Raw genomic sequence first — 11,594 nt, forward strand, 5'->3', positions numbered from 1 at the left:
TTTAGTAGTTATTTTATTAGGTCTTCCCTTTAGACTTGCATTGACGCCCTTTTATACTTTCAGTACATGATGTAAAAATTCATAATCAGTACTAATGGAAAAACAACACAGAAAATCTCCATTTAGATCTGTGTGTGTGTGTGTGTGTGTGTGTGTGTGTGTGTGTGTGTGTGTGTGTATTTGGCTTGTATGCAGAATAACACAAGTTGAATGTATTAATGTTCCAGGGAGAAAAGGGTCTGATTGGACCAGCCGGTCAGGATGGAGATCAGGGACCTGTAGGGATGCTTGGGGCTATGGGCCCTGCAGGACCTCCAGGAGACGACGGGGATAAGGTGAACTTGGTGTGTCTGTGAGTCAGTGAGGCAAAGAGAGAGTGTGTGTTTGTCCTGTGACGATACATTGTGTCTCCTCTGTGTGTGTTTGTACGTCCACAGGGAGAGCAGGGAGAATCTGGGCAGAAAGGCAGCAAAGGAGACAAAGGGGAAGCCGTGAGTCTGAAGCTGAAGAAGTACATCAACATGGACTGTACTCCATAACCAGAGTAGATCTAATCATGTCTGAATGTCTGTCTGTCTGTGTGTCTCTCTCTCTCTCTCTCTTCCCCCCCCCTCTTTTCCCACAGGGCCCCCCAGGCCCTGCTGGCACTCAAGGTGTAATTGGTCAGCCAGGACTTCCGGTGAGTCTGCTTCTCTCTTTGTTTTTGTTTGTCTTTGTTAAGTGTCTTGAAAACTGAAAGACCTCAAATCACACTGAAGCACAAATATGGGGAGAAGTTTGTGAATCCCAAAAGTCCCACAAATTAACATTTCTTATGTTGAGAAAACCTAGTTAGATGCTGTTTTTCACGCTCACTGTCTGGCCTTTATAATTCCGTTTTGAATATTTATCTTGGACTCATAATGCATTAACCATGAAAGGAATAATTAAAATGTTTTAGCAGCTATGCTTATCTGCTTTCTTGTTGCGAGTTAGAAGATAGGATCAATATGTCTCTCTAATGTCTGTCCGTTAAATACGAAGCTACAGCCAGGAGACAGTTAGCTTAGCTTTGAATACTAGCGCCTGGAAATCCTACTTATATATGTCATCATGGGCATATGTCACCATGAGGTAGCCAGGCAACCTGCAGAGACTCGAGGAAGTCATTATGTTTGGCTAAGAAATAGAACCACAACTTTTCGTTTCTAAATTTAGGTTTTTGTACATATTTAACAAATGGGATACAGTGAGCTTTAGAGGTTCTCTTAGGTGTGTTTTGTTACCTTGTGGAATTAAAGGAAGAAAACCTTTCACAGGACCTTGAACCATTTAAAAGCCAAAAGGACTTACTCCTCACTCTCCTCTGTGTACCAGGGTATAGATGGACTGCGGGGCCCCCGGGGCCAGCAGGGCATGTACGGTCCCAAAGGAGATGAGGGACTCCGTGGCTTCAAGGGCTCTAGAGGACCAATAGGATTACAGGTGAGATTTGTACAGCAGTCAGGGTGCGAATCATGGAAATGATAGTCTCACTTTGCCAGACCCTCCTCCAAAGTGAGCTAGAGGAGAGTCTGGCTACTCCACATAGCATTCAGAGATGGGAGGAAAACGTGCTCTGGTTTATTGGCATTTCTTTAAACCAATCACAATCGTCTTGGGCGATGCTAAGCACCGGAGAAAAGCCGCGGTGCCGCTGCAAAATAGGTTCGGAAGGAACTTGTTTTGGTGGAACGTGTACGTTTAAAAGTTGTTTTAGTTGTGCAACAGAAAACTCAGATTGGACAGATAGTCTAGCTAGCTGTCTGGATTTACCCTGCAGAGATCTGAGAAAAGGTTAACCATAGTCCTTCATAAATCCACCGGAGTTTAAAATGCCAACACAAAGGAAGCCCAAGGCAACGGATATCCGGCCTAAATGAGTGACATCTGGCGGATTTTCCGGCGGAAGTGGAAGTTAAGGATATAGACTATGGAAATGCTGTCTTCTGAATAGACAGTTTGAACTTGGAGCTCTTCGCTTAAATCCTCTAATCCTGTGTGTGTGTGTGCGTGTGTGTGTGTGTGTGTGTTTTCTCTCAGGGCATGCCCGGCCTGCCAGGAGAGAAGGGTGAGAGTGGACATGGGGGGCTAATGGTGAGCTTCTATCCTGTTTTTAAAGATCTGTCCCTTATTTACATCACGTTTCCTTCATTTACACAAATGGATGAGCTGATGTTATTATTTCTCCTTCATTACATACCTGGGTTTAGGGTCCACCTGGTCAACAAGGCCCCTCTGGTCCTCAAGGACCTATTGGGGGACAGGTAAGTCTCACAGTAATGTTTATGCATCATCATTTATGGTAGTCGAGCACTTGTTTTGAATTATGGAGAAATAATGTGATTTCACTTGTGTTGTGCAGGGTCCGACTGGCCGACTCGGGATGATAGGACAGCCAGGTGTTGTTGGAGAGAAGGTAAAGAAATTGCAAGTTACACTTTTTGCGTACATATTGTATGACGATGTTTTGTCCCCAACAAATAGTCTCTTCTTACACATCAATTCTTTCTCCCTCAGGGGGAGGATGGCGAGGGAGGGGACCCTGGAGCAGTTGGTGTTCCAGGAAGGCTTGTGAGTTTTGTTTGATCGATTGAAGACGTCTTCCAACTATCTCCCACCATCTTTAGCTGATAAGCTTCTCTTGCTCTTCGCCTCTGCTCCAGCCCTCTTAATCGCTCACTCTGCTCCTTTTGCTACTTCAGGGAGGAAAAGGAGACCAGGGGGAGAAGGGAGATACGGGGCTTCCAGGAGCAGCTGGTCCTCCAGGAGCCAGGGGCCTCACAGGGGAGGATGGAGCCAAGGGCAACGCTGTGAGAGACAATCATACCAAAAAACACTCAATACTGCACTGTTATATATACTGTACAACACAATGCAACACGAAATACAGTTTTTATGCTAACATACTTTACTAACATGATTCAAAACACATTAATGCTATGCAATATAATGCTGTACTACTACTCTGTCTCCTTAGGGTCCTCCAGGTCTCACTGGGGACCTTGGACAGCAGGGAGAGGCTGGACCCAATGTGAGTGCCTGCTCTTTCTACCCATCTTGCTCTTTCCCTTTTTCTTCTTCTTCTTTAATTCCAATTATTTTGGCAGTTTTTCGAAACATTGTGGGTAGCTCACCTGGTGGAGCGTGCACCCATGTGCACACACACATATATATATATATATATATATATATATATATATATATATATATATATATATATATATAACAACAAAAATGGAGGAGTTTTTTTAATCAGAACTATTCAAATCGAAGATCAATAGACAGAATCATATATTATAGGAAACATAATTCTGAGAGGGCCGGCTGGGTAGCTCACCTGGTAGAGCGTGCGCCCATATATAGAGGTTTATTCCTTGACACAGCGGCCGCAGGTTTGACTCCGACCTGCGTCCCTTTGCATATCATTCTTCCTCCCCTTTCATGTCTTCAGCTGTGCTATAAAAAAATAAAGGCCTAAAATGCGCAAAAAATATATCAAACAACCCATCGTCTGCCTGTTTTATTACTCCTCTTTAATATGTCTCATAATTGTAACATCACAATAAAAGCGTTCATGTTGCCATAAAGACATCTTCAACTTTACTTTCTCGTGCAAAAGAAGTGTAGTTTTCACCTGCCCACTATTTTTCTTTTCTCATCAGGGTGTGGATGGTCTGCCCGGTTCTAAAGGAGACATAGGAGACCCTGGGAACTCTGTGAGCTCCTCCCTTCTACATCACACACCATGATGTTCTTTAATTCATAAAAAAACATGAAAGATGCTGTCATCATCCAATGCAATGACTGTGTATAATAGTTTCTTTATATTTCTCAGGGACCACCAGGAGCGGCAGGAGAACCTGGACCATCTGGACCTCCTGGGCGAAGGGTTTGTGTGTTTTTGTGTTCACCCAGAATCCTCCTTTTCTATTTCCTGTTTGATTAAGTATAAGATTAAACCCTCTGTGTGTGTGTGTATGTGTGTGTGTGTGTATGTGTGTGTGTGTGTGTGTGTGTGTGTGTGTGTGTGTGTGTGTGTGTGTGTGTGTGTACAATGCATCTGTGCGACAGATTCAGGTTAAAATGTTTTAAAATGTTCTTCAGGGCCACTTGGGAAAACCAGGGAAGGAAGGAAAGGCTGGTCTAAAAGGAGGAAAGGTGAGAGTTCAAAACAACTCTTTGAACAATAACATCTGAATTCTGACAGCTTCTGAAGGTCACCTTGTTCTGCGTCTGTTTCAGGGTGCGCCCGGTTTGGAAGGTCCCATAGGGAAGACGGGGCCCGTAGGTGCCCAGGGACACCCTGGGAAGCCTGGCCCTCAAGGCTTAAGAGGGATCCCCGGCCCTGGAGTAAGTCAGACAGTGAAGAATGAAGCAGTGGATGTGGAGCATAAAAAAAGATGTAGGTTAAATTGTTTCTGTTTGTGTGTCTCTCTCTCAGGGTGAGCAGGGTTTAAATGGACCACCTGGCCAGACAGGACCTCCAGGTCCCATGGTAAGATGACTCATCAAATTTCAGAACATGACAGAGTAAAGAATACTATTCCAAATGACGTTAAGAGAAAAGAAAAAGATTGTATTGACAGTTTGATCAAAACAATGATATCACATCCTTAAGCTGTTAAAACAGATGGAGGTGAAGCAGGATGACCCTTTACCATCACATATATTCTCTGTCCGAGTGATACGTGAATGAGGTTTTATATGCACTTGCTTCATTTCAACTTGCATTTGACTAGGGGTGTAACGATACATCAATCTGGATCGATATATCGATTCAGTCCTCAACGATCCAATATTATCGATACAAAGTGAAAATATAGATGCATAATTTATACTCTTTATTGATTCCCAAAGGGGAAATTACAATTGACACTCTGTTGTTTTTACACACTACACACAGGCCTGTGTTGTTTTTACACACTACACACACACACTCAGGTACTTTACATGAGATGTCCGAGTGAGTGGGCTGCGACCGCTGAACAGGCGCCCTGAGCGGTTGAGGGGGGTTTGTTGCCTTGCTCAAGAGCACCTTGGCAGTGCCCAGGAGGTGAACTGGCATCTCTCCAGCTACCAGTCCACACTCTGTACCTCTTTCCGTACTGGGATTTGAAACAGCGACCCTCCGGTTTCCAACCCAACTCCCTATGGGCTGAGCTACTGCCACCCCCCAATACATATCGGGGGGTATCTTTAAGATGTGCCTTTATTTTGAAATTCACACTTTATATCTATTCTTTTCACTAAAAAGAGTTTTGATTTAAATGGCTGGAAGAGCTCAGTGATGATAGTTGTTTTTTGTAAATATAAATAAATGTAACTGATTGTGTTAAATGGGCTTATGGTATTGTCTCATGTGGGTTGCAGGCCCCTGAACTGAATCAAATCGAAATCGTATCGTGGCCGACTTTGTGATATCAGTAAATATTGTATCGTCGTCCAAAGAATAAATATATCGTATCGTGATAAAAAAGTGTACATTTGACTCATAACTTCATCTTGTCAGGGTCCACCGGGATTACTAGGACTAAAGGGAGACCATGGCAAGAAGGGAGACAAGGTGCGTGCATACTTCACACACAAACATTAACTCCGAGCTTGACTCGACTTGGAGCCTGTGCTCATTTGTGACATCTGTGCAGGGCCACGGCGGTCTGATAGGTCTGATAGGGCCACCAGGAGACATCGGAGAGAAGGGCGACAGAGGACTGCCAGGAAACCAGGGCCTAACGGGTCCAAAGGGAGATGAGGTGCTAAAAATAAACACAAAACACTGTACACACAAGCCTAGATTACCAACCTGGCAAAGTAGGCAATCTGTACGCAGGTTCATGGGCCTCGCCATAACAGATTGTTAGGTGTGTAACTATGGAAAATTCAGTTTGATACATGCTATGGTTTTACACTCATGGTTCAGTATGATTTTTGTATAAGCCATAATTCTTGCTGTGATAATCCAGATTCAATACTTTATTGTCAAATCAACATGATTGATTGGAATTTCCTTAAACAATGACAGAGAATGATAACAATTGTAAACTCATTCACTCATAGAGCACTTTTTTTTTCACGGGGAGCCCCAACAGGTTAATCCATCTTCAAAGGATATAAAGCTGGCGATTATTCTATATTCTTTCTAATTGTCATCACAAACAACAATGCATTCGTAGTGGTTACCTCCAGCATATCTACTTGTTCTCTTTATTTGACGGTATTGTTTCCTTGTGTTTTTAATATCAGGGTCTACTTGGTCCACATGGTCCCCCTGGCCCCCCTGGCCCCACGGGTCTGTCTGTGAGTATTCAAGATAATATTGACAGCAAATGCCAAAAAATATACATCACCATCGTTAGCATGGGGTTACTGGGACATTGTTCATCTTCCCTCTGTGTGTCTTTAGCTTTAACTCTTTACTTCTCTCACAGGGTGCTATTGGTACAAAGGGCTCCAAGGGAAATCAGGTAACTGTGATGCGCATTGTTTTATTGGATTAAATTAGTCAGTACTATCACGTTGGAGCTGCATACCTCTCTACCACCCTGAAGTCATCCCTTTGCTCCGTGTGGATTTAGGGTCCAATTGGTCCCAGAGGAGACACTGGACCTGTAGGACCTCCAGGGCCACCAGTGAGTTCTGCTTACAGAAATGTAGCGCAACCAACAACCATGCAACTCTCATTAACTGACAATTAACCGAAACGCAACATCTGTTTTTCCTGCGCTGTTCCTGTCTCCCTCCTCCCTTCTCCTCAGGGAATGCCAGCAGCCGGCATAGCCCCTCTGCCAGAGCGAGGACGGAGAAGGAGAACCCACACCTTGGTGGATGGTGCTGCACTTGAAGAGGAGGAGGCGATAGATGGAGCAGAGGAGGAATGGATGCAGAGGGACCAGGCGGACCAGGATGTTCAGATGAAGGAGGAGGGCCAAGGCATGGAAGAAGTATTTGCGTCTCTGTCCTCTATGAAAGTAGAGGTGGAGGATCTGCGTAACCCACAAGGGACGTACCACAGCCCCGCCCGCACCTGCAAGGAGCTCTGGCTCCTCCACCCAGATCTCCCCAACGGTACTTTATCAGTTTCTCTCTGGCCATTAGTAATGTCACAGCTGTCTGCCTGCATGTCTAAACTAATTTTATCTGTATTTCTTCCTAGCTGTCTGCGTTTCTGCTTCTCCATCTGATATTATCTGTAGGATTTTCCTCCGTTTGGTTTTCTTGTTGTTGACAGTAGTTGAGTTTATTTGACCCCTCTGCCCTCCTCTTGCTTTTTTTCTCTCTCTCTCTCTCTCTCTCTCTCTCTCTCTCTCTCTCTCTCTCTCTCTCTCTCTCCAGGTGAGTACTGGATAGATCCCAACCAGGGTTGCCATAGAGACTCCTTCAAAGTGTTTTGTAACTTCACTGCACAGGGAGAGACGTGCCTGCAACCTGACAAGAAGTTCCAGTCGGTTAGTTCACATGCAGAAACACACGCTCACTGGCATTTTTTTGACAGGAGCCTTTGCCAGAAGCTGAATAACTTCTCAGAAAAAGTTAAAACATTATTATATGTTTGTTTGCCATCAGGTGAAGTTGGCAGCCTGGAAAGGGGAGACGTCTGGCACCTGGTATAGTAAATTCAGGAAAGGAAAACAGGTATAGTTTGATGTTTTTACATATCAGTGTATGTCAGTGTGTGTTTTTATACAAGACTTAATGGAAAAGGACCTCAAATGTGAAATAGTGCAATCACTGCTGCGAATGTGGGGCATATGTGGTTGAATGCTGATCAGCAGCACATGTTGGCTATAGAAAGGCACTCAGCATTTAATTAAGTGGGTATTGAAAGCAGACAAAACACATCAGATCAACTGAAGTTAGTCATTTGGCAGCAATCAGATCACATCAGGCATGAGCCGACCAGAAGTGCAGGAGCGGCTGCAGGGAGTTAAGTTTTCTGATTGGTTAACAAGCTTCAGCTAATTTTCTAATGCCGATTTTCCTGCCGCAGGTCGGCATATGTGTCTTTTTGTGAAATATCTTAACAACGATTGGATTAATATGGTACAAGCATTCATGTACCCTTCAGGATCAATTGCTAAAATGTTGCCACCAATGTAGGCGGACTCCTTGACTCTTTGCTGTGTGTCATCCTCTCGCACTCTCCTCTCCCTTTCCTGTCTATCTGTACTATCTAAAAAAAATCCTAAAAAGTCTATAAAAAATATATCTTAAAAAAGTTACAGTCATGAGCATCATCATCAGCATTATAAACCGGTGCACTCCAGGTACATTGTGTTGCTTTATTAGTTTTTTTGCGATTGGTGCGGGCAAAAATCCTTGATTATGCGGCACGTTTTCTTAAAAAATGCGATGGAATATGGGGGATATTTATGCAATTTTATGCAATGAAATTGCGGGAACTTGCAAAAACACGCATAAATATGCGGACTTCGGCTGATTATGCATTGAATTATGCAATCGTGTAATCGCGTTTTTCTGGAGGGACTGTATTGGTTAACCATGATTTTGGGATGATGTCATCAATGTTGTGCCCATGTTACACAACTACCTTTCTGTGTACTTTATGTGTGTGATTCTGGTGTTCTAACCCAGATTTCCTACTCCGGATCGGACAACGTTCCCGTCCACGTGGTCCAGTTGACCTTCCTGCAGCTGTTGAGCGCGACGGCCAAGCAGACCTTTACTTACCACTGCCTCAACTCCGCCGCCTGGCTGCACGCCGCCACTTACAGCCACGAACACGCACTGCGCTTCAGAGGCGCCGACGGGGAGGAGCTGACACATGAGAACACACATTACATTAGTGCTCTGTACGACGGGTGTCAGGTGAGTAACACAGATATGTATACATTTGTAAACACGTACATTTGTTTTTTCATCCGATATGATGTGTTTCTCTGCTGTAGACGCGCTCGGGGCAAGAGAGGACGGTGTTGGAATTTGACGCTCCGCTGTCCAACACGCTCCCCATCATCGACGTGGCTGTGGCTGATTTTGGGAAGGGGAACCAGAAATTTGGTTTTCAAGTCGGCCCAGTCTGCTACAACGGTTAACCAAGCGGGAGAAGATTACAACAGGAGTAATTTAATAGGAAAAAGAGCCATGGACACTTTTTACATGCAGGGAGAAAACTACATTCAAGACATACCTGGTGCCACATATTTATAAGTTGATTTACCTACAACAGTGTTCCTTCATCTACACATTCATCTGTGATACAGACATTCATTCGCTCTTCTTAATTTCATTTTATTCATCTCATACATTCTCACAACTGACTCGCATATTGTGTTTTCATGAGCAGTGCATAAATGTATTGACAGTCAACCACATCCTCAGTTACACACTTTTTATTTTTCATTTCACATTTTCATTTTATCATTCCTTTGGAAGGAGTGAGTGGTGCTCTCACTGTTTCAATCTTGTCTGTTCATATGTGTATTGATCTATGCACTCATTTCCCACCTATACATAATCATACACAAGTCTAAAAACATTATGATCAGTGAATCATCTTTAAAAATATAAAAACACCATATGTGAGCAACATTCCCCCACCATGTTGTTCCATAATATCATCAAACCTCAATTTGCTGTGTTGTATTTGTTTGTTGTTGTCACTTTGTTGTTATAATTATCTGTTATGTGATGGATATTGGAGTGTAATTCATCACGGTGCTAGTATGTGGCTCCTAACAGAGTACATTTCTTTGTAAAAGGGAACTGGGACAGTGCATTTTTTTATATTGTGAAGCTGTGTTTTATATTTTTTCAACATAAGAAAAAAACTGTGGTACATGATTGCCTCAAGGTCTTTCGTTGTGTGGGGAAGTGACTGAGTAACATATTTTAATAAAAGTACATAATGTACATTTAAGTTAATATGGTGAGATTTAGTTTTATTGATGTTCTCCAACCAGAAATTCCATTCAGTGTGGTTTTTACACTGTTTTGCACTTTGATCTGTTTTTTTTTTTTTAAATATAATATTCAGACTGCACTTCTCTTACCATGGTTACATGGTGCTTAATGACTGCATACGGTATAATGCATGTCAATTAAAAGCTAGTTTTAGGGATGGCAATGTCAGTCCTTCAGTCAGTACACTAGTTGACTGAAATAGCTCAACAACTATTGGAAGGATTGTCATGATTTTTGTACAGACATTTATGGTCCCCAGGGGATGAAGCCTTAAGTGATGCCCTTTTTCTTAAGCATAAATATTAGGTTGACATTTTTTTTATTTTGGTTAAATGTCTCTTCAGCTATTGCATGGTGATCTTTATTAACTTTGGTACAAATGTTCATGGTGCAGAGATAATTTTAACCTAATGACTTTCCCTGACTTTTCGTTTAGCTGATATTTGTGGTTGTAAGTAAAATGTCTCGACAACTATTTGATAGATTGCCCTGATATTTGGTACAAACCTTCATGTCCGCTTAAGGATGAATAGTAAAAACGGATCCAATGCAGCTTTGCCCACATACAGATTCATAGAGCCACTATGGCTGTTGACTTGACTAGTTAGATCTGCATTTCTATTGTTTTTACTATTCATATAAACATTTTTAGATGGTTATGGGGTACTTGATAAACACATATAAAGCATATCAATTAAACAAAGTACATGACAATGCACCAAATGGCTGCTTAAGCACCTTTATCCTGAAAGGTCAGAAAAATAGACTGGGGCCAATCCATTTAATGCCTCAGTAAAAGCTTATATTCTTAAAACAACTGGAAGCCAGTGGAGGGATGATAAAATGTACGCTCTAATTGGAGTTCTAGTTAAAAGTCCAGCAACTACATTTTGAACCAAGTCCAGTGTTTTTTCTAACTGCAGAAATGGTGTGTTTAAATTAAAATAAAGGCCTAAATACGTTTTTTTAGGGCAGCAGCCCACATGCTTTTCAAATGTCAAATTTGAGTCAAAGATTATTCATATTTTTCTGGCAGGGAGCTGACTATGGGTTGGCTTTAAAACAGCTTTTTCATTAATTTGTGTGTGTGTGTGTGTGTGTGTGTGTGTGCGTGCGCGCATGCGTGCTAGTATTGTGGCTACAGCTTGAGGATACATCATTCATATTCTCTCTTTTTTTCTGTCTTTAAGCTATTAATAAGCTATTCACTCTTTTTGGCGGTGACCCTTATCTGTCTATCGACATCTGCGGTACATACAACATTGAAAACAAAGCTGCTGAAACTTTAATGAGAGGAAGCAGATGAACACCACCAGGAGTGTTTAGCCGCATTTTTAGCAATTAAACATAGATGGCATGACATGAAAGTCAGTAACGTCATAGGTAACTACAAGCATCAGTGGGAGCAACCATGGGAATGTGCATATTTTATACTCTTTGAGCTTCAACCCAGGGAAGGTTCAACACTGTTTTATTCATTTTCAGTTTGTTTACTGAAGATAAATGACAGTGTCCACAGATATGGACAAGAAAAACGGTTAACGTTTTATCTTATTTGTTTGAAACCACTAACGTTAATAGTTAAGTTAGTGGTGTGTGGCTATGATAGTCCGTCCATCCCAAGATGTATACTTTTTTTGCTTGGTCCAAAA

At 42.4% G+C, this 11,594-nt stretch overlaps 1 protein-coding gene across 1 annotated transcript in view; it reads left to right on the top strand.

The window, feature by feature from the left end:
• The window catches only part of LOC144534247 (uncharacterized), a 47,435-nt gene extending 37,538 nt beyond the window's left edge, over nt 1–9,897 (top strand). Inside the window, exons 42-66 of the mRNA XM_078276080.1 lie at nt 228–335; nt 438–491; nt 626–679; nt 1,357–1,464; nt 2,062–2,115; nt 2,232–2,285; nt 2,384–2,437; nt 2,539–2,592; nt 2,724–2,831; nt 2,999–3,052; nt 3,684–3,737; nt 3,857–3,910; nt 4,126–4,179; nt 4,264–4,371; nt 4,463–4,516; nt 5,531–5,584; nt 5,667–5,774; nt 6,265–6,318; nt 6,450–6,485; nt 6,597–6,650; nt 6,777–7,086; nt 7,354–7,466; nt 7,585–7,653; nt 8,614–8,847; nt 8,928–9,897. Coding sequence (XP_078132206.1) covers nt 228–335; nt 438–491; nt 626–679; nt 1,357–1,464; nt 2,062–2,115; nt 2,232–2,285; nt 2,384–2,437; nt 2,539–2,592; nt 2,724–2,831; nt 2,999–3,052; nt 3,684–3,737; nt 3,857–3,910; nt 4,126–4,179; nt 4,264–4,371; nt 4,463–4,516; nt 5,531–5,584; nt 5,667–5,774; nt 6,265–6,318; nt 6,450–6,485; nt 6,597–6,650; nt 6,777–7,086; nt 7,354–7,466; nt 7,585–7,653; nt 8,614–8,847; nt 8,928–9,074 — 2,205 coding nt within the window. The 3' untranslated portion in view covers nt 9,075–9,897. The remainder of the gene's footprint in view (nt 1–227; nt 336–437; nt 492–625; nt 680–1,356; nt 1,465–2,061; nt 2,116–2,231; nt 2,286–2,383; nt 2,438–2,538; nt 2,593–2,723; nt 2,832–2,998; nt 3,053–3,683; nt 3,738–3,856; nt 3,911–4,125; nt 4,180–4,263; nt 4,372–4,462; nt 4,517–5,530; nt 5,585–5,666; nt 5,775–6,264; nt 6,319–6,449; nt 6,486–6,596; nt 6,651–6,776; nt 7,087–7,353; nt 7,467–7,584; nt 7,654–8,613; nt 8,848–8,927) is intronic.
• The last annotated feature ends 1,697 nt before the right edge of the window (nt 9,898–11,594 follow it).

This window comes from Sander vitreus, chromosome 2 (genome assembly GCF_031162955.1).
Source record: "Sander vitreus isolate 19-12246 chromosome 2, sanVit1, whole genome shotgun sequence".
NCBI lineage: Eukaryota > Metazoa > Chordata > Actinopteri > Perciformes > Percidae > Sander > Sander vitreus.